The following is a 22,161-nucleotide window of genomic DNA, read 5'->3' as shown; positions in this document are numbered from 1 at the left end:
GCCTGGGTGGCACAGTCGGTTAAGCGTCCGACTTCAGCCAGGTCACGATCTCACGGTCCGTGAGTTCGAGCCCCGCGTCAGGCTCTGGGCTGATGGCTCAGAGCCTGGAGCCTGTTTCCGATTCTGTGTCTCCCTCTCTCTCTGCCCCTCCCCCGAGCATCCCCTCCCCCATTCATGCTCTGTCTCTCTCTGTCCCAAAAATAAATAAAAACGTTGAAAAAAAAAAAAAAGTAGATCCAGGGGGCGCCTGGGTGGCTCAGTCGGTTAAGCGTCTGACTTCGGCTCAGGTCATGATCTCACAGTCTGTGAGTTTGAGCCCCGCATTGGGCTCTGTGCTGACAGCTTAGAGCCTGGAGCCTGTTTCCAATTCTGTGTCTCCCTCTCTCTCTGACCCTCCCCTATTCGTGCTCTGTCTTTCTCTATCTCAAAAATAAATAAACGTTAAAAAAATTTTTTTTCTTTAAAGCAGATCCAGGGGCACCTGGCTGGCTCAGTTTGTAAAGCATGTGACTTTTTTTGTCTTATTTTTTTTTAAGTTTATTTATTTTAAGAGAGTCAGAGACAGCACATTGGGGATGGACAGAGAGAGAGGGAGAGAGAGAATCCCAAGCAGGCTCTGAGCCATCAGTGATTTTAAGACATGTCTGTTGATAGAAGGTAGATCAAGCAGATAAAATATTAGAAGATTTGAATAACACAATTAAAACTCTTGATTGAATGGATGTATAGAACTCCCCAAACCCCATTACAAACTGCTTGTATTGTTCAAGCCCTCAGAAAATATTTACAGAGACTCAAAAGCTCTAATCTCTAAATCAGGTTCTCAACAAAATTCAAAAACTGGGCATAGAAAAACCATATTCTCTTGTCACAATCCAGCTAAGGTGAAGATAAGTAACAAAAATACTCTTCCTTCATGTTTGGAAATTAAGATGGAGTAGTTTACTTTCCCCATACAATATGCTCATGCGAACTTCTATTTTTAGATTAACAGTAGATCCCATGGTGAGTTTTATAAAATACTAAGTTGTCCTATTTGGAACTGGTCAAAGACATCAGTTTTAGCCTTTCATAGTTCTTTTCTAGCTACAGGTTAATGCCTGCCACAGAACAATATAGCAATAAATACAGCACTTTTCAGATGAAGGAATGCCATTAGTTACATATTAATTTTTTTTATTAAAAAAAAATTTAAGGTTTATTTATTTTGAAAGAGAGATTGAGAGCAGGAGAGGGGCAGGGAGAGAGGGAGAGAGAGAACACCAAGCAGGCTCTGGGCTGCCAGCTCTGAGCCCAATGTGGGGCTTGATCTCACAAACCATGAGATCCTTACCTGAGCCGAAATAGAGTTGGATGCTTAACTGACTGAGCTACTGAGACGCCCCTATGTTGTTTTTCATTTTAGAGAGAGAGCGGGCGCCTGGGTGCCTCAGTCAGTTAAGCGTCCCACTTCGCCTCAGGTTATGATCTCATGGTTCATGAGTTCAAGTCCTGCGTCAGGCTCTGTGTGGACAGCTCAGAGCCTGGAGCCTGTTTCATATTCTGTGTCTCCCTCCCTCTGCTCCTCCCCTACTCGTGTTCTGTCTCTCTCTAACTCAAAAAATAAATAAACATTAAAAAAAATTTTTTTTTAGAGAGACAGTATGCACAAATGGGAGAGGGATGGAGGGAGAGAGAGAGAATCTTAAGCAGACTTGACACAGCACAGAGCCCAACGTAGCGCTCAATCCCTCGTCCCTTGGACCATGACTGGAGCCGAAATCAAGAGTGGGACACTCAACCAACTGAACCACCAAGGCACCCCTCGTATTCACCTTTTGTTTCTAGACATATTTAAGCGTCTAGAACTTATATTCCCATTAAATTTAGCCACAGATAGGGCAAAATACATAGCTACAGATAGCTCTAAACAATTAAATGTAGCTGAATTAACAAATACTAAATTTACTAAATTGTTCTTTCAGCTATTAAAATGGAGTTTTAAAGAATTAGAAGTTAAAAAATTAAGTTTCTAGTCTTACTGAGTACTTACTATACACAAGGCACAAATCTAGACATGAGGGTAAGGTAGGGGTGTTGTAGAAGATGCTGACCCTTAAGAAATTTATGGCTTATCTTACCTGAAATTTCAAGTGATAATACTCATCTCAAGCTAAGGTGTTCTGAGGGGGAATGCCTGTATGTAATCGTGCAAAGAAAAACCCTGAAGTTGCATTAAGTGCTGAAGAGGAAACCTGAAGAATTTGGTAAACATTTCATGTTAGGGGCACCTGGATGGCTCAGTCGGTTGAGCCTCCAACTTTGGCTCAGGTCGTGATCTCACAGTCATGGGTTCCAGCCTCTCAGCAGGCTCTGTGCCCCTAGCTCACAGACTGGAGCCTGCTTTGGATTCTGTGTCTCCTTCTCCCTCTGCCCCTTCCCAGCTCGTGCTTTGTCTCTCTCAAAAATAAATAAACATTAAAAAAAAAATTTTAAACATTTCATGTGAAATAGTTAACTTTAGCTTGAGCTAAAGTGAGATCCTTAGAAAAACAATATTGTATATTGTTTTTTACAGTTTGGATTATAGATTTTGAACATTTGGGCAGGAGGGGACACTGAAGATAATTGGTGTTTGTAAGAGAAATAAATATGAGACACATTTGTAACTGTAGTTAATCAGTATTAACTTATTTTTGCTTAAAAGGGAAAGTTAGGGGAATGTACTAACTAAACCTCTGTAAGAAAAAAAAGTTTTGTTTTCTTCACTAAACATCAACGGCTGGTCATGCCACTCTGTGCCCCCTCCATGTTGGCCTTCTACCAGATAAAAGGAGTGGAACAAGAAAACTCTTGGAGGTGCTCTTAACAGCAACAGCAGCATTGTTCAGGAAAAGAAGGGCAAATGCTGCTTTGATGGGTTGCGATAAGCTACAAAAACAGAATGTACAAAGTGGAGTGCGTGCTGACTGATAACATGGTGTGTCAGTTGATACGTATCTTTAAGACGTCTTAGCATCAGTCCAGTTCTTTTTATGTTCTGTGTGTTGTATCTGATTCTTACTTGGAAATACTTACACCTCAAAACTCCTGTCCAGATTCCTTGCAGCCTTCTGTAAGAATATTTACCTTTATTATAGAATCTTTCACCCTTGTTGTAATTCTTATTTACCTCTTTACAAATGAATAGGATAGCTCTGTGACTTCAGGCAGCTTATTTAATCTATTTCTTTGCTGTTAAATATATACTTGTATCAGCCTCTTACAATTGTTGTCAGAATTAGAATTCCTAATACAGAGAAAGCACTTAGTAAATAGCATATTATTATTATTATTATTATTATTATTATTATTATCATTATCTTATTATCATTAGAGGGCAGTGATCTCCTATGCTGTCCTCCTCAAGTACTTCTCTTCATTGGCCCAGAATCATTAAAAATGTTTAATATGGTTGCCTTATTTGTTGAGTCTTGTGGTGTGTATAAGACAGCTATTTTTTTTCCTCTTTTTTAAAAATTATTATTTTCTTTAAAGTAAGCTCTGTGCCCAACATGGGGCTTGAACTCACAACTCTAAGATCAAGAGTTGCATGCTCTGCTAATTGGGCCAGCTAGGCACCCCTAAGGCAGCTGTTTTCAAACTGTGTTTTCTGAACAGTTTCAAGGGAGGTAGTCTTTTTTTTTTTTTTTTTTTAGGTTAAGTAGGATTTATTTTCATTTGTAAGTGAACCCTCTTGCAACAGGTTTATTCAATTCTCCTAAAAATGGTAGCATTCTTTTAAACTCTTCTTTTAGAAGCAGCAGTTACATAGATGGAATATTGGATTCAACCTAAAAATGTGGTCCCTAGTTAACTTTGTTATTCTGCATATAAGCATGATAGAAGATTAGGATAGTCTTCACATTTCCAAGCAGAATACAATTTAAAAAGCTTGTCCTTACCAAACCCCTAAAAACAGCCATTTTTAAACATGTTTGTTTATTTTTAAGAGACAGAGCATGAACAGGGGACGGGCAGAGAGAGAAGGGGACAGAGGATCTGAAGCAGGCTCTGTGCTGACAGTAGAGAGCCCAATGTGGGGCTTGAACTCACGAACCTGAGCTGAAGTTAGATGCTTAACCCACTGAGCCACCACCCACGTGCCCCAAAATAGCCATTTGAGAGTAAGCCAGCAGAGCATTACATCACCCCAGTGAAGTGTGGGCTTCGTTATATGCACCAGTAAGCCTACATGGCTAGCTTCTGCATCCTACTTTTACAGATTTTACACCTATTATGCCAAACAGCATTTTAAACACTGACGTATAAACTCCCTAATAAGATAAAGCAAGGACAGAAATGAGAAGTGTTTATCAGAAACAGGATACACCATCACTTAATAGTCTTCAAACAGTATTGCACTTTAATAGTTTTGACAATATACTCTTGGAACAATCTGCAAACAACTCATTTTAACAGACAAAGAACGCTTTTAAGCTGACATGACTGTCCTAAATTGTTTATTAGGTAAGAATGTTACAAACATTGCTTACATTAGTGGTACCAGCGGAGCTGGAGAGGATTGTACCTTCTCCATGCTAGGTGGCCAGAACCACTAACAGTGTGGTGGAACTTGTGACTCTCTCCAAAGGCTGCGTTCTTGCAGCCTGCAGATGTCAGTCCTTGCATCCCCCTGTGCTTGTGGACTGGTTTGGTGATCCAGTGGGTGTCACGATTTCTACTGATGGCTTTATGGAATGGATCAAAGAAGATAACCTCAAGAATTTGTATGTGGAATCTTCACAAACCCAATAAGAATTCAGGATTCTCAGAGCCCCACAGTGGCATCCAGCTTGCTCATGTGCAACAGACTGAAGGCTTCCAGTAAACTTTTAGCTGGTTAGCACCATGATGGACAGGCTTGCCCTAGGTCACACCCTTAGGAACTGGGAGTTTGCAGCCACCACATGACACACAAATCCAATCTATGACCTAACCTTGCTTGGCTTTGTACAAGGGAGGTAGTTTTGGATTCAAAAATACTCTATTTAGATTTCATTTGTAAATTTTAACTATCTTTAAAAAAACTAATTTTTGGGGCGCCTGGGTGGCTCAGTCGGTTGAGCGGCCCACTACGGCTCAGGTCATGATCTCGCGGACCGTGAGTTCGAGCCCCGCGTCGGGCTCTGTGCAGATGGCTCAGAGCCTGGAGCCTGTTTCAGATTCTGTGTCTCCCTCTCTCTGACCCTCCCCCGTTCATGCTCTGTCTCTCTCTGTCTCAAAAATAGATAAACGTTAAAAAAAAAAAATTTTTAAAAACTAATTTTTGAACTCAAGTGTTATAAAGCAGAACTTTCAGTAGTAAAGCCTCTTACTGTATGAACATGCTGCCAGGTTGTGCTTTTTCTATCATCTCTGTTTAGCTAATTGAAGGTTATCCTGATAGTGAAGGCTAAACTGTTGAAAATAGAAACAAATCACAAAAAAGAACTTGTTGCCATTTGTAAATATTTTTCTCTATAAATGTTAATTTATACTCAACAAAATGAAAAAATAAATAGAATCCTGTCGCACATACTTAGGAATGCAACTGACATACATAACTCCCACTTCTATTGCTTTTTATTAGTCAGAAGAGACTTATTTATTCCCATTGGTTGATTTTGTAATAAATTCATCTTATAAATCCAAATTAAAAATGCATCTATTTTAATTAAATGTGGGTTTATCTGCTACTTTGGGAAAAACAAATATTTATAAGTAACTTGCCATTTGTGTATTCATTTGGTAAGCATTTACTGACACTGTAATGTGGCAGGCATTATGCTCTAGGCTAAGGATATGTTTGACAGGCTACCCTACCAAACTGATAGCCTTTGGCTAAACACAAACCTATTGGGTTTCCACATAATGGTGCATTTAGAAGAATAAAGACTTTATTGCTTTAAGAATACTCTGAAACCACTGATCTGTAAAGTGTCCTGTCTCTCCTAGTCAGTTGACTACCATCATGTTTTTGCAGAGGTCCAGCTGGAGTAAGAGCCCAAGCCCTGGATAGAGATGGAAATCTGATAGAAGATTTTGTATTTGATGGAGGAGTTGGGGATATTGGAAATCGCATTCTTCATGTGAGAAATGCACCTTCCCCTGCTGCTACTTCTTCTCTTGCAATTTCTGGAATGATTGCAGATGAAGTGCAACAAAGATTTAAATTGTAAATAATGTAAGGAGCTAAGTATGCATTTTAATTTCCACATTCAGCAACAAGAATATACTAATTGTATTCTTTAAGGAAAATGATTTGAAAATCTTATTGTTAGGTATCTCATTTAGATAACAACTGAATTGTTAGAATGCTGTAACATAGAAAAATAATTTTTTAAAGTCCATGCTCCTTTTTGAATAAAGAAGCAAGGTACAGTTGTGTCTGTACTGAATCCTTGACTGTTACGGACCTCTCCTCACCAGCCATGATCTGGAGATTTGACTCTTAGAATTTCTGGAAACGATGGCACAAAAAATTGATTATTCCCTTAACTTTTTGTCTTTATAGTATCTAAGCTTTTTTTTTTTTCTGTCCTAGATCAGAAAATATAGTATATTGTAGGTTGCAAACCTCCTTTTAACTTTGAAGGATCAAATGAAAGCTCACATTATTTAGAGCAACAGTATTTGTATTTGGGAGTTTAAAATTCTTGATTTAAAGAAAATTTATGAAATTTCACATTTTTAAGTAGTTTGAATAAGATTCTATCTTAGCTATAATATTTGTAAGAAATAACTTTGCAAAGGAAATGCAAACCCTTTATTATTCCCAGTCTTTTTATAACTGACTTGGTGTAGGGTTCCCATTAAATCCAAACAGCAGTACACTATGAATGGTTGTTGCCTACTCTTTAGTCTTCTGTGGTTGCAAAACTAAAAGAACTTAGAACTGATAGGTTTTTATGTGAGCAGTTTTAGAATTCTGCCACTGATATATAGAACTCTGTAATTTTAAAAATTTACCTCTATATCTCTGTTTTTCAGTCATACCAGGTTTCTCAAACGTTAGCCAAGATCACTATTTTATTCATGCCTACTTGGTTTTCAGGGATCCTATGAACTTTTATGAGGATATTTCTTCATTTTGAGGAAATAACTAACTTTGAGGCATTCACTTTTGTAAACCGCAAAAGTGCCTTACATTCACGTGTACTTCATGAGTATTTAAATTATTGCCCAGTGCCAATACTGTATACTGTATATATGTGTGTGGTATCTGTTGAAATGATTCTTGCAATTCAGAAAGTTGGAAAATAGAAATATAAACGAATTTATGGCAGCCCATTGATTGGGGAAACTTTATTACAGCACCACCAGTTAGGCGAGACATTTTCATCCCTTCCCTCATATATACTCTCTCAGGATTAATCTTCCACTCTTCATTCTTTCCTCTTATCTCTCCAAATCTGTGTGATAGATGACTAAGAAGGATGTGCATTTTGACTGAAAGGAAAAACTTCTCTTTTCTTCTTTTTCACTTCAAGCCTCAGTGATTACATTGTCTGAGCTACCTCAACCATTAATTTGAAAGGCTACACCATCAGCTCATGTTCAAGAAGTAGCACATCCCAGGTAGAGACTAGGCAATTATTTGACACTTGGGATGAACATATTGAAAGCATTTAGAAATCATTCACAGAAGAAATTAGCCCTAATGGTTCTTCATAACAACTGATTCCTCCAAGAAATGTGACACACAGGATATTTTTCTGTTCCATCGCAAGACTATTAAGAGATGGAAAATTTTACAATTCTCTATTTCATAAACAGTGAGATTACATATATACTAAGCTGTGAAAGACTGAAATTATAAAAATAACTGTCCTCATTAAAGCAACCCTCATTCCATTTGAGTCTATATTATACCCCCAAAAATATAAGTGAAAAAAGTTATTGAAAGTGTTTTGAATGTGCAGGTTATTCTGTTTGCAAAACATTTTATATTTATATCAATAGGGTTTTGTTGTGTAATACTGATATAATATTTAAAAGTTTTGTGTATTTCTGAGATAAGAAAATGTAAATTAATATTAAAATATTTTAATGAGTTTTTGTGTTGTAAACATAATTTTTAGTTTCATAAAACTGATTCAAGTGAATTTTTTGTGTGTAAAACATGAACTATCATAGCTTTAAATAGCAGCCAACCTTAGAAAAATGAAAAAAACTATTTGCATTTAATATAAAAATGAGGTTTATATTTTAGGTAAAAAGTAGAGCACTTCCCCATTTACAAAAATGGCTTTCCACTTGGTAGTGGTGGCAATATCTGGCTCACCTCAGTGTCATCTTCATACCCCCAGAGCACCAGGGAACATGGTTTCTGTTCCATAGCAGAATATATATATAACACATAAACACACAGTGCTTTGCAGGCAGTGGAGGGGACAGTAAATCAATCAAATCGGAATTTCATAAATCATTATAGTTTCTCTTAGGAAGACATTCTGGTATGCTATCTTTTACACGGGGTGGGGGTGGATTTCTGGGCATAAGCCTCATATAAGGGTGATAGGGCACATGATCTGTCTGAGAGCCTGCTCCAACTTCTTGCCAGCAGGTGGATTGTAAAAGGACCAGAGTTAGCTACAGCAACAAACCATGAAAGTGAGTGACAATGACATTTATTGTTTCCTGTGGCCTTGCTTTGGTTTGCTTCTGACTGGCAGCACTTGTAGCTTTAAATACATTGAGGAAGTAGGAGAGAGTAAATGGGAGAAATGTTGAGTAAGTCCTTCTTGAAAATGCTTTTCAGTGCAAGAATATTACTGTTAAAATTTTCACTGCCTTTTAAAATTTGAGATGTGCTTAGATTATTCAAGTTATCTCCCAAAAGCCATTCTAAATTCTAAAAAGACAAAATTAGTACTTGTCAAATAACTAGCATATTAATTTTAACTCAAATTTATGACCAAGTATAGTATCAGTATGTTTAATACTCCAATTTTTAAAAAAGATTTTGTTTTTAAGTAATCTCTACACTTAATGTGGGGCTCAAATTCACAACCCCGAGATCAAGAGTAGCATGCTTTACTCACTAAGCCAGCCAGGTATCCCTAATACTTCCATTTTTTAACACTTGAAGCAAGTGTTTATTATTTAAAAAAAATTTTTTTTTAATATTTATTTTTGAGATAGAGACAGAGCATGAGGAGGGAGGGGCAGAGAGAGCGGGAGACACAATCAGATCATGCAAGATCATGACCTAAGCCAAAGTTGGACGCTTAACCGGCTGTGCCACCCAGGTGCCCTGTATTATTTTTAAAATGTTTTTTAATCAGTGTTTTGAATAAGTACAACATTCATATGGTTGAAAATTCAAAGTTCCCCAAATGTACTCCATGAAAGAATCTCCTCTCCTCCAAGCCACCCATTTCACTGATTCATGAGGCAACAAAAATTGTGAGTATCTCGGGGCGCCTGGGTGGCGCAGTCGGTTAAGTGTCCGGCTTCAGCCAGGTCACGATCTCATGGTCCGTGAGTTCGAGCCCCGCGTCAGGCTCTGGGCTGATGGCTCGGAGCCTGGAGCCTGTTTCCGATTCTGTGTCTCCCTCTCTCTCTGCCCCTCCCCCGTTCATGCTCTGTATCTCTCTGTCCGAAAAATAAATAAACGTTGAAAAAAAAAAATTAAAAAAAAAATTGTGAGTATCTCTTGTGCAGCCTTGCAGAGATATTATACATAAAAAAATATTGCCTCCATTTCTTTTTACACAAGTGGTAGCATACTCTGCATACTAGATTATACACCCTGCTCTTTTCACTTTGCACTGTCTCTTTGATAATGTTCAAGTGACCTGAACACAGTGGCCTGGTTCTTTTCAAATGATTTTATAGCTTCCATTCTGCGAATTTACTATTATTTGTTGAACCAGTCCCTGATACCTACTGACAATTATTTAAATTGTTTATTTCTCGGGCATTTTTGTTTTGCTTTTGGTGTGACTGTACTGCAATCAATAACTTTGTGTTAAATCATTGCACATTCGAGCAAGTGTGCCAAAAGGACATATTCTTCGAATTTGCTGGGTCAAAGGGTATGTGCCTTTGCAACTTTGATAGTGTCAAGTTGCCTTTGGTAGAGGTTGAACCAATTTAAGCTCTCACCAATAATATATTAGAGTATCTGTTTCTTCATATTCTCACCAACATAGTATATCATCAAACTTTTGGATCTATGCGGCTATTCTAATAGGTAAAAAAATAACGGTATAATTTAAATTTAAATTTCTTGTAATATGAGTAAAGTTGAGCATCTGTACTATGTTTAAGAGACATATTTCATTTTCTGTGAACTGTGTTTTTTCGTATTTGCTATCCTTTTTTTCCCCTTAAGTTTGGTCCTATTAATTTGTAGAAACTCTTTTAGATATTGGGGAAATAAACTATTTAGAAAATGAGTTACAAACATTTTTTCCAGTTTGTCATCTGCTTTTTGCCTTACCTTGTGATGGTTTTTGTTTTTGCCACACATTTAAAAAAAATGGATTTACCAATCTTCTAGATTTTATATCATAGTAGGTCTTTTGTACTCTGAAATTATAAACAAATTATTTTATGGTTTTAACTTTTTACATTTAAGTCTTTGATACATAATGGAATTTATCCTAGCGTATCATGTGGGGTATGGATCCAACATTTTTTTCTAGATGGCGCTTTTGTCTGGTTGGGATTTTTACAGGAGTAATTCTTGGATTATCCCCCTCATGCAGGTGGATCACATTTCTGTTTGCCTAGCTCAGAGATCACAACTCAGATGCCTGTAGAGACTAGGCAGGTTACATAAAAGAGTGAAGAGTGCCAGGTAGGGAGTATAGCCAACTGGAAATGGGATGGCATACTTTTCTAAAGAGGGCAGCCACTACCGACTGCCTGCTTGCTGACTATTCCTTTGCAGGAATGCAGCAGCACCCAGTGTTGCTGGATTTTTGTCCAGAAGCTGGAAATCCATTTTTATTTTATTTATTTATTTATTTTTATTTTATTTTTTTATTAAAAAAATTTTTTTTTCAACGTTTATTTATTTTTGGGACAGAGAGAGACAGAGCATGAACGGGGGAGGGGCAGAGAGAGAGGGAGACACAGAATCGGAAACAGGCTCCAGGCTCTGAGCCATCAGCCCAGAGCCTGACGCGGGGCTCGAACTCAAAGACCGCGAGATCGTGACCTGGCCGAAGTCGGACGCTTAACTGACTGCGCCACCCAGGCGCCCCTGGAAATCCATTTTTATATGAAATCTCTTGATTTAAAAATATTAACAATTTTAAAATTTAAATATAGATTTGGGTAAACAGAATGGGTCTTCAGCCAAATTTGACTCAGAAGGCTTCCATTATCCTCCTTGGCCAAGAATGAAACTTCCTACTGACCACTTTACTCTCTTGTAAGAAAATATAATGACAGTCTCGTTTGACAGCCTAGTAGTTTACAGCTGGAGTTCCGGACGAGGAGAGAAAAGTAAAAAACCGTCTGTATTAAGTCAAAGTCTGCCGTCACTGAAAAAGTAATTGGAGAAATACAAGTATTTTACTATCCTACCCTTTATCCCAAGTATATGGGAATGTGGATGTGACTTTATTAGAAGAAATTCGTGATTCCGTGGGTACTTGGATTAGAAAAATAAATTTTCCAACTCTGTCTTTCTGATTTTTGCCAAATGACAAACTGATGTGTGTTTGAGAAGAGGATAATTGTTGAGTTACTGATCCTGGAACTGAAGTATACAGCATGTACTCCCCCGCCCCGCCGCCCGTTCTTTCTTTCCCTTCCTCACTGGTGGCTGAGGGCTTTCCGCGTCTCACCTTTCAATCCCCAAAACATCACACTATGAAATAGTTAACTACCTCCTATGTATACACATACGTTAAACATCGTGTCCAGCCCGAATGTCCCTTTCTCTCCCCGTCCTGAATTGCTTCCCATGACTGTCGTCCTCGACGAGTGGCACCCAGTCAGGATTGTCTTGGGAAGGTCGAGAGAAGGGAGCGTTCGTGTTAGACACAGTAAGTTGAAGAGTCGATCTGGGACAGGCCCCCAGCAAGTCCCTAGCACAGGCCGACACCCACGGCCGGGCCCCCGCGCCTCTGAAAGTCCGCGACCGGCCGGCGCCTCTGCCTGCTCCGCGGCGCGCATGCTCCGTGCGGGGCTTCTCCGGCGACCCGGGATAATGAGCGCCGGGCCGAGGGGGCGGGCCGAGAGGCGACTGCTGGGGCCCGGAGCTCGGCGGCGGCCCCGGGGCGCTGTGCTCGGCGTCTGAAGGGGCGGCGGCGGCGGTGGCCAGCACTGTGCGCGCCAGAGTGTGGCTCGCTCGCCCGATCCCCAGGGCCCTCTGGAGGTGACTCTAGCGGGCCGGACGGCGTTGCCTGTTGGGAGGGCGGGAATGAGGCGATGAAGAGACGAGCTGCCGCCGCCGCTCTCCGCCTGCCGCGGCCGTAGCGGTAGTTGGGGCGGGGGCGAGGGCGAGGTCAGCTGTACCCCGCGCGGGACTGCGAACCCAGACAAAGGAGGAGGAGCCGCCCGAGGAGCGGGCCAACGCCGCCGGGAAAGGAGGCCGACGTCTCGGTCGCAGCTGGGGGTAGCCCGGGTTCTCGGGCCGCCGCGCTTCCTCTGCGGACTCTGCGCGAGGCGAGGCCGCCCGGGCCGAGGAAACCGCCCCCGGAGCCCCCGCCCGCCCGCCCGCCGGCGCCGCCCCCGAGCCGCCTCGGCCGTAGCTGCGGCCCGGGCGGCGGCGGCCGGCGAGGCGAGGCGGCCCGCGCCCTGCCTGTCAGGCCACCCGCCCGGCCCGGCTCGGTCCGCGGGCCGCCCCTGATGCAGAGGCGCTGCCGCCGGGGCCATGCAGCAGGCGCCGCAGCCGTACGAGTTCTTCAGCGAAGAGAACAGTCCGAAATGGCGGGGACTGCTGGTCTCGGCCCTGCGGAAGGTCAGTGCCGCTCCTGGGCGGCCGCGGGGGCCCAGGGAGGTGCCGGGGCGGCCGCGAGCTGCGTCTGCGGAGCCCGGCAGCAGGCGGGCGGGGGGGGGGGGGGGTTGCCGGGCCCGGGGCCCCCTGCGAGCTTCTAACGGAGAGCCGCACATCCTCCCAGTGCCCGGGTCCCGCGGGTCCAGCTGTTGCTCAATGGCTGGCTGGGGGGGGGGGGGGGGGGGGCGGGGGGGGCTCCACAATCGCCTGTTGCATCCAGAAGGACGTTTTCTCAAGTTTTTGCCTGGCCCCGGAAGGAAGGTTTTGTTATGATCATAAAAATGGATTTCATGTTGCAGTCATTTTGTCAGGCGACTTCCGCCGTTGGCCAATTTGTTGTCCTCAGGCTGGATTCGGGCAGGAGAAAGTCTCGCTGGTGTTTACATAGTTTCTAAAACAAAAGTTCATTTCCAGACCTGGTAATTACTTTTAATCAGGTTCTTTGGGGGTGTTCCCCCAGGCAGTTTGCTTGTCAAGGGTGTCCACTCACTTAAGGGGCAGTACTGTTTCGTAGTATGAATGTGTTTCACGTGTGAAATGTCAGTGAGCCTTAAGACTCCGTTTACAATTCTTGAGGTAAATTTAAAGTGCCTTCTTAACTTCCTGCCAGAAGTGCCTTCTCTGTTTACAAGAGATTTCCCCTATAAAATTTGGTGTTTCTTCACTGGATGCAGTTTAGAACTTGGAATCATTTTAAGGGGGCAAAAAAGGGGCAGCTCATAAAAATCAGTCTTTCAAGTTTGGGTGTATATCGCCTGAGTGCATCTCTCCTGTAGGTGATGTCGGTCTTCGTTTGTGCATTTAGATAGTAATCACACTGTCATTTTTAAAATAAACCTTTTTGTAAAGTCAAGACAGAGACTGCAGGATTAGACATGACACCTGCTGAACATGGGCTTCCATTGCCATTGATGCAGGTTTAGCCCCATCCGCATTTTGTGCAAAATAACCAAGAATAAACTTCAAAATAATAAAGAAAAATAAACATTAACTTAAAAGACTGCACTTGGAAAATAAATGTTCATACAATACATTTCTGTAAGTGAAAGGAAGAGGTATATTTTAAAAGTAAAAACATTTTCCACCTGCATTCAGTTTTAGATTTTCCATTGTTCTCATAATTCTTACAAGGAGATACTGCCTCCCTTGGGCCAAACACCAAGTCATGTCTTTTTAGAGAACTTAGTGGAGGTAACCAGTGGCAGTTATCATTTCATTGGCATGCTGGGTGTTGAAGTATTAAATTGACTTTACTTCCATGGGCAGCCTGATTCTAAACGGAGGGGGAAAGAAACGGGTATGTGCTGAGTAGTGATAATGAACTCTGGCCTGAGTTGAAAGTAAAGGGGGATATGCTTAGATAGTAATTGACTTGTCCGTGAACAGTTGCACTCAGCAGAAGTGTGAGTGCAGTTATCAGGTAGGCATGTATTGTTGGCAGTGTGACGCACGTATCTACCTACAGGTACTTTCTGGTAGCAAATAGTCTTTGAATGTATGTTGCATAACTTATTCAGTAGGTAGCTTTTACCCTAATGATCCTGCATGCACAGATTTACTTCTTCAGGTTAGGCTAGAAACAAAGCCAGAACAAACATACTAGTCCATTGCTTTGAGACTGTTATTTTGCATTTATTTTCTGTGCTTGTTTACCTGGAGCTCAGGTGTTTTGTAGATTTGTATTGTCTTATACCACAGTTCTCGTATATCCCATGCTTATGGAATCAATACATCTAAGAAAATGTGGTCTTAGGTGAATTGAATTCAAAAAGCAATTTTTATTTAATTCATTAATTTACTGTTATTATAGAATTGAGATATATTCCTAAGGAAGACATTTTTCATATTTTGGGAAAATTTTTGGTGTTAGTAATTTGAATTACGTTCAGTGTTGTGGCATTTGGGTATTTGTGGTATTGCAACATGTAGGTTTGTAGTGCCTGCTAAGAGTTACAGTTCATAAAGAGTTCAAGGTTCACTCTTTCTTTGTAGGATGTGTTACATTCTGGTGTCTGCCAGCCATACCTTTGTACAGTGAGAAATCCTGCCATTTCTTGGGACGCTCTGTCTTTACATTGAAAGCCTCTAGAATTTGGCTTCCTTCAGCTGACAGATAGTTATAAAGACGACCAGGATTAGTAATTGACTTGTAGCAGTAGTTTAGACCACTAGGATTTTTCTCCTCCAGTTGGTTTTTCCTCCATTGAACATGTGGTATACTTCATTTTTTTTTTCTTTTTTTACTGCGCTTTATTTTTATCCCTGCATTTTTAAAAATTGAAGTATAATTGCAATTAACATTAATTGAACACATTTTAGGTATTTGGCACCATGCTGGAACTAAAATTACACAGATGAATAAAAGCAGGGGCCCCACTCTAAAAGTGTTTACCATCTACACTGAGAATTCTAAACTTTCTCGTTTTGGTTTATATAAATAAGATAGCATTTAGGAACTCAAAGTTATGTAAAGAATATCTGTGTGTGTGTGTGTGTGAATGTGTGAAAAGAGCAATGTAGTTCAATTGGCTCTATCAGATTCTACTTGGTGGAACCTCGAAAACTTGAAGTATAATTTTCAGAAAAGTAAAATCATAACTGTCATGCAAATATAAATGAACATGTGTTGGTGAGTTTGATTTAATGCATTCCTTAATGAGGGAACTCATAAGATGTTAAGGCTTCTTCATATGGAAATTTTAGGAGGTAGGTATTTATAGGTAATTTAAAAGTAGTATTAAGATTGTTGGGTAAGATACAAAATTAGTTAATATCCTATAGGAATATAAATACTGAGTTGTGGATTGTCTTTTCTGTTGATTTGAAATTATCTGTTTCTGTACCAGACAAAACATCTCTATGTTAATCTTACAGATTTCTAAAATAATGCAGTCATTACGGAGTAATCAGAGCTTTGAGTACAGCATTGTACTGAAAGACACCTAGTAATCTCTTTTGCTTATTTTCAAGTTTTGGCTAATTTTTATGAAAATCAAATAATATGGTAAAGTCACCATTGTTGGCCCTGGAAACTACAGGGGTCTTTTTTTTTTTTTTTAATTTTTTTTTTCAACGTTTATTTTTTTATTTTTGCGACAGAGAGAGACAGAGCATGAATGGGGGAGGGGCCGAGAGAGAGGGAGACACAGAATCGGAAACAGGCTCCAGGCTCTGAGCCATCAGCCCAGAGCCCGACGCGGGGCTCGAACTCACGGACCGCGAGATCGTGACCTGGCTGAAGTCGGACGCTTAACCGACTGTGCCACCCAGGCGCCCCTTTTTATTTTATTTTATTTTATTTTTTTTTAAGAGAAAGCGCACATGTGAGGTAGGGAGAGGGGCAAAGGGAGAGAGAGAGAAAGAGAGAGGGAGAAAATCTCAAGCAGGCTCCACATCCACGTCAGAGTCCAGCTCAGGGCTTGATCCCACAACCCTGGGATCATAAACCGAGCCAAAATCAAGGGTTGGATGCTCAACTGAGCCACTGAGGCACCCCAAAACCACATTTTTTAAACCAACTTTAAATATGTATTTCGCTACATAGAAACACTAACATTGAAAAATAGATATATGGAAAAATGATTTTGAAAATAAAAATGTGTTCTGTCACTTTTTGTTTTGTTTTTGTTCTTTCACTTTTTGTTGTTGTTATTTAACTTTTATAACAGAACTTCATGTAGAGCATTTACATACGTAAAGAACTAGAGAGGGTAAAGCAGAGGGAAATGACATTACTAATGGATGATACATGATTGTTAACATTACTGCTAAATTATGTATCTTCCCTAAAAGAGCAAGAAACATAAATGCCTTCACCACTACTCCCTAAGAAAATTGAAGCTATCATATTACTTGGGAGGAAAAAAGAGCACAGGAGTATACTTGTAAGTGCAGCTTATTACCTATGTCTTTGAAATGCCTTTGGTACTTTGTGTATGTGCTATTGATTGTATGCTGCGAAAAATCAGTGTAAGCATTCTACGTATGGGAAACATACCTTAAAATCATTTTAACAGTTTTTTAGTCCCTGATGTTTCCCTTGTGGATGTCTTTTCCTTCAGGTGTTCTTCACCAGGCTAATTATGGAAAAGAAAATATCTGATGTCTTACTATCTGTAGCTACAAATGTCATAGAGAGAAAGAATTGGTTGAATTACATTGTTCCTGACTCTAACTTAATTAGGTTAAATATGAACTCCCCACCCCAAATGTTACAATTTGCTCTTAGATAGCTGTCTAAAATATAAGAGGTATGAGAGAACGTCTGAGTTAATTAAATAGCAGTCTGTGGCAAGGAAAAAGAGGGTCGGGGGTTTTGGTTTAGAAATGCTTTTGTGAACTCTGTAAGATCTAGTGTTTCTGCCTTTGTAGTAATGTCTCCTGGAGCCATTTTAGAAGACTGCTCTGGATCTTTCTGGGGCCCAGAAAAAAATCATTGGGTGCTTTGAGAAAATAAACTTGGTGTCACTAACATAAGAAGGTCAAGGAAGGCTTTTCTAGGGAAGTAACATCTGTGCCGAGTTGTGGAGGATATATTCAAATATTTATTGAGTGCCTCATAGGTTCCCGGCACTACTCTTGATAGGTTGTAGTAAGGCCCCTGCTCTCATAAAGCTTCCCTTCTAAATGGCTGTGTGGGGGAGGACTGAGAAAGTCAGACAATAAAAAAGTAAACAATTATCTGAAAGATCAATAGGAGTTGACAAAGAAAGGGGGTGGGGGTGGAGAAAGAGTTTGAGACTGAGGGAAAGGTAGGAAACACGACTTGTTTTAAAGAACCAAGATGAAGTGAAAAGAAGAGGCTAGTTGGTAAGACCAGGTTAACGTTTCTACCTGAAAATACGAAGTCCTGTAGTGTTATTTATGTAACAAAATAATTAGATTAACTTGATCAAATTGCTTTTTTATTTATTTATTTTTTTTTAATTTTTTTTTCAACGTTTTTATTTATTTTTGGGACAGAGAGAGACAGAGCATGAATGGGGGAGGGGCAGAGAGAGAGGGAGACACAGAATCGGAAACAGGCTCCAGGCTCCGAGCCATCAGCCCAGAGCCTGAAGCGGGGCTTGAACTCACGGACCACGAGATCGTGACCTGGCTGAAGTCGGACGCTTAACCGACTGCGCCACCCAGGTGCCCCGATCAAATTGCTTTTTTAAAAGATAACTGCAACTGAAAGCTGGCAACAAATAGGATATCCTATGATTTTTTGTGACGTCAGTCCTGTTCTGGATTTCCTAAAGCCAGTGAATATAAAAGTAGAACTCCAGGGAGTCATTTGGAATTATTCCAAACTAATAATGACCCAAACTGACCCAAGGGGTTCAGCCAGAACTGGATGAGCATTAGGAATGCATTTTAACTTGCTGCATTTAGTTCCCTGTCAGCCATGATTTAGTAGTTGTCCTCCATTTTCAGTTTAATTTTGGTATGGTATATTTGGAGCGATAATATTCCATTAAAGTGTTTTATGCTGACTATCCAAAGCATTACCTGTGTTACCACTTGACATAAATCCACTATGTGTCTTTTATATTAACCATGGCCTCTCTTTCAAGGGAACGGTAGTTTGATTATATCCTCTGTTAGCCTGTGTGTTTGAATCAGGAAGGAATTTTAATGGAACTAATGGATTTAGCATTATCTCATGTAGTCACGTTAAAAATTAACAACCTGAAACTTTTCTTCTTTTATGTAAGAACATATGATAGTAGAAAGCCTTTGTAATGTATGAAGTGTTGTGCACTTGACATTTTAATGTGTGGAGATGAAGCAATACAATGAAAATAACATCAAGATGTAGATATGAGCACTAGTATTGTCTCTTCCAAGGAAAGTTTTCAGTCTCCCTGTTTTCTTAAGTCCCTTTGTAAACTCAAACATTACCTCTTACTTACATAGCACTTTGCTTTCTTAAGTAACCCATTAGCAGCATTTGGCGGTTGAACTTCTCTTTCTTGAAATCCTTTTCCTTGTTTGGCTTCCAGGATGCCAACCTCTATAGGTTTTCTCCCTCTGGCTATTCCTTCTAGGTCTTCTCCCTTTGTTGATTCCTCCTCATCTTCCCTAACTACTTCATCCTGACTTCCCCAGAGCTTAGTTTTGGGACTTTTGTTTCTATTTACAGTCACTTCTTGTGGATCCCATCCAGCCTCATGGCTTCGCATGTCATCCGTATCTGATGATTTCCATATTTTTATTTCTGACTCAGACCTCTCTCCTGAGCCTAAGCAACTTCTTGCTTGATACTTCCACGTGTATTTGTGATAGGCATCTCAACCAATACTGAGCTCCTTCTCTTCCCCTGCAAAACCTGCTCCTTTTGTAGTATTTCTTATATCAGTAAATGGCTACTCCATCCTTTTAGTTGCTCCAAATAAAAATCTGGAGTTATTCCTAAATCTTGTCTCTCTAATCTGTCAGAAAATCCATTTAGCTGTACTTCGAAAACAGTAGCTATATTCATTCAGTCACCATTTCTTACTCTTCCACTTCTACCACCTGAGACCAAGTCATCATCAATCTCCTGGAGTATTAAAATACCCTATAACTGGCCTCCTCTCTTCTGCCCTTGCCCCATTCAGTCTTTTCTTAACATAGTAGAGGTAAGTAAGATCATGTCATTCCTTTGTTCAAAACTCTCATTGCTTCTCAGAATAAAAGTCTAAGTCCTCTCAATAGGTTATTGCAGTCTATGCTGCCCTTTACCTTTACGCCTCTGACTTCATTTACTACTGTCCCTTTTTTGCTCTGCTCCTGCCCATAGTGGCTATCTTGTACCCACAGATAGAGACATTCTAATCTGTAGACATATTCTAATCTCTGGGCTTTTGTATTTGCTATTTTGTCTGCCTAGAACAACCTTCCTGCAGATTAAAAACATGACTGGTCCTCGTATCTCCTTTAAGTCAAACATCATCTTGAAGAGGACTTCTCCTGAAGCCTATTTAAAACTGCTACATCCCCTGCTTCCTGGACATTCCTATGTAGATGTTCACAACATAACCCAATCCAAGTTTATTATCATCTTCCAAAACCTCCAGTATAAATGATATACTCAGTTTTCAAGCCAGAAACCTGTTCATCATCCTTCCCTTCTGTGTCACCTAGGCTCAAATCTAATCAGCATGGAGCCCTGATTCTCCTAAATTAGAGGGTTTGTTTTTTGTTTTGTTTTGTTTTGCTTTTTTTTTTTTTAACTTTTATTGCTATGTATCCCCAAAAGACATTTTTTTATATGTATAATTTATTGTCAGGGTGGCTAACATGCAGTGTATGCGTGTGCTCTTGGTTTTAGGGGAAGATTCCCATGATTCCTCACTTACATACAACACCCAGTGCTCATCCCAACAAGTGCCCTCTTCAGTGCCCATCACCCATTTTCCCCTCTTCCCCCACCCCCATCAACCCTCAGTTTGTTCTCTGTATTTAAGAGTCTCTTATGGTTTGCCCCAAAAGAAATTTTTTAATTGCATGTTTTTATGTTGACATTTAAAAATTTTCACGTTCAAATAGTTGCAGAAGATATAATTTTATATATGTTCTAGGGGGCGCCTGGGTGGCTCAGTCAGTTGGGCGTCTGACTTCGGCTCGGGTCTGATCTCCCCGTTTGTGAGTTCGAGCCCCACGTCAGGCTCTGTGCTGACAGCTCAGAACCTGGAGCCCACTTCAGATTCTGTGTCTCCCTCTCTTTCTGACCCTCCCCCACTCACACCCTGTGTCGCTCTCTCAAAAATAAATAAACATTTAAAAAAATGTATATGTGTTCTAAATACTGACTTTTTTTGTTTTCGTTTTAGAGAGAGAGAGCATGAGTAGGGGAGAAGGGCAGAGGGAGATAGAGAGAATCATAAACAGGCTCCACACTCAGCACGGGGCCCTGTGTTGACAAGGCTCAATCCCATGACTCTGAGATCATGACCTGAGCTGAAGTCAAGAATTGGACACTCAACTAACTGTGCCACCCAGGCACCCCTAAATACTGATGTTTTAAAATAAAACAGTTCTATCAGTCTTTTAAATAAGTCTTTTAAATAAGTCTATCAGTCTTTTAAATAAGTCTTTTAAATAAAAAAATGGTTCAGCTCAGGTCATGATCTCACAGTTTGTGAGTTCGAGCCCCACGTCGGGCTCTGTGCTGACTGCTCAGAGCCTGGAGCCTGCTTCAGATTCTGTATCTCCCAGTCTCTCTCTTTGCCCCTCCCCCACTCATGTTCTGTCTCTCTGTCTCTCAAGAACAAATAAACATTAAAATATATATATATTAAAAAAAAGTTTTTATTTTAATTCCAGTTTGTTAACATACAGTGTTATATTAGTTTCAAGTATACAATATAGTGATTCATCATTTCCATACAGTAACTGGTGCTCATCATGACAAGTGCACTCCTTAATCCCCATCAACGATTTGACCCATCCCCCCATTTCTCTCCCCTCTGGTAACCATCATTTTGTTCTTTACAGTTAAGAGTCTGTTCATCTCTCTTTCTTTTTTCTCTTTGCTCACTTGTTTCTTAAATTCCATGTATGAGTGAAATCACACGGTATTTGTCTTTCCCTGACTTAGTTCACTTATCATTATACTTTCTAGCTTTATCCATGTCATTGCAAATGGGACAAAGTGCTTTTTTTAACAGCTGGAAATTTTATATCATTCTTTTTTCTCTCTGAATTTTTCCTTCCACTTCCTCCACATAATTATAGTCTAATATATTATTTTTATGCTTGAAAGTCTTTTATCTCTTCTTTATAGTTACATTTTCCTCAACAAAAGTGTCTACATATTCAATTTTTAAAACTCTTCAGTGACTATAAAGTGTTAAGATCTTTCTTTTAGGGTGAATTACTAGCAGGACATGGTTGATCAAAAGAACATGTATGTCATGGATTTTGAACAATTAGTACTTATAAAGTTTTATTGAATGTGCATTATTCAGTGACACCTATGTAGTTGTTTGCATTGTTTTTAAATTAGTTCATGTTTTGTGGATGACTTAACTGCTAGAATAAGATAGGGTCTTGCAGAGGTGAATCATAGTTCAGTGTTAGTTCTATTCCTATTTCCCATTTCTATAGATGTAAGCCCTGAGACCCCTTGTTAACATAAATAGAAGAATTTAAAACAATCAAACTCATTTTTAAACTTCTTTCAAAATTACATGCCAAAAATTATATTGTGATCTATCAAAGAGTCTTAATGACAT

The 22,161-nt window shown here is 40.0% G+C and overlaps 2 protein-coding genes across 6 annotated transcripts in view; both read left to right on the top strand.

The window, feature by feature from the left end:
* L2HGDH (L-2-hydroxyglutarate dehydrogenase) overlaps window positions 1-8,054 on the top strand; it is a 42,034-nt gene extending 33,980 nt beyond the window's left edge. For all 3 annotated transcript variants that reach the window (XM_043556102.1, XM_043556101.1, XM_043556100.1), the window contains one exon: window positions 5,984-8,054. In XM_043556102.1, coding sequence (XP_043412037.1) covers window positions 5,984-6,179 — 196 coding nt within the window. In that variant the 3' untranslated portion in view covers window positions 6,180-8,054. The remainder of the gene's footprint in view (window positions 1-5,983) is intronic.
* Window positions 8,055-12,759: 4,705 nt separating this feature from the next.
* Window positions 12,760-22,161, top strand: part of SOS2 (SOS Ras/Rho guanine nucleotide exchange factor 2) — a 91,292-nt gene continuing 81,890 nt past the window's right edge. For all 3 annotated transcript variants that reach the window (XM_043556096.1, XM_043556097.1, XM_043556095.1), the window contains exon 1: window positions 12,760-12,922. In XM_043556096.1, the coding sequence (XP_043412031.1) occupies window positions 12,836-12,922 (87 nt within the window). In that variant the 5' untranslated portion in view covers window positions 12,760-12,835. The remainder of the gene's footprint in view (window positions 12,923-22,161) is intronic.

Source organism: Prionailurus bengalensis, chromosome B3, assembly GCF_016509475.1.
Source record: "Prionailurus bengalensis isolate Pbe53 chromosome B3, Fcat_Pben_1.1_paternal_pri, whole genome shotgun sequence".
Taxonomy (NCBI): domain Eukaryota; kingdom Metazoa; phylum Chordata; class Mammalia; order Carnivora; family Felidae; genus Prionailurus; species Prionailurus bengalensis.
This window is presented reverse-complemented; position numbering and strand designations above follow the sequence as displayed.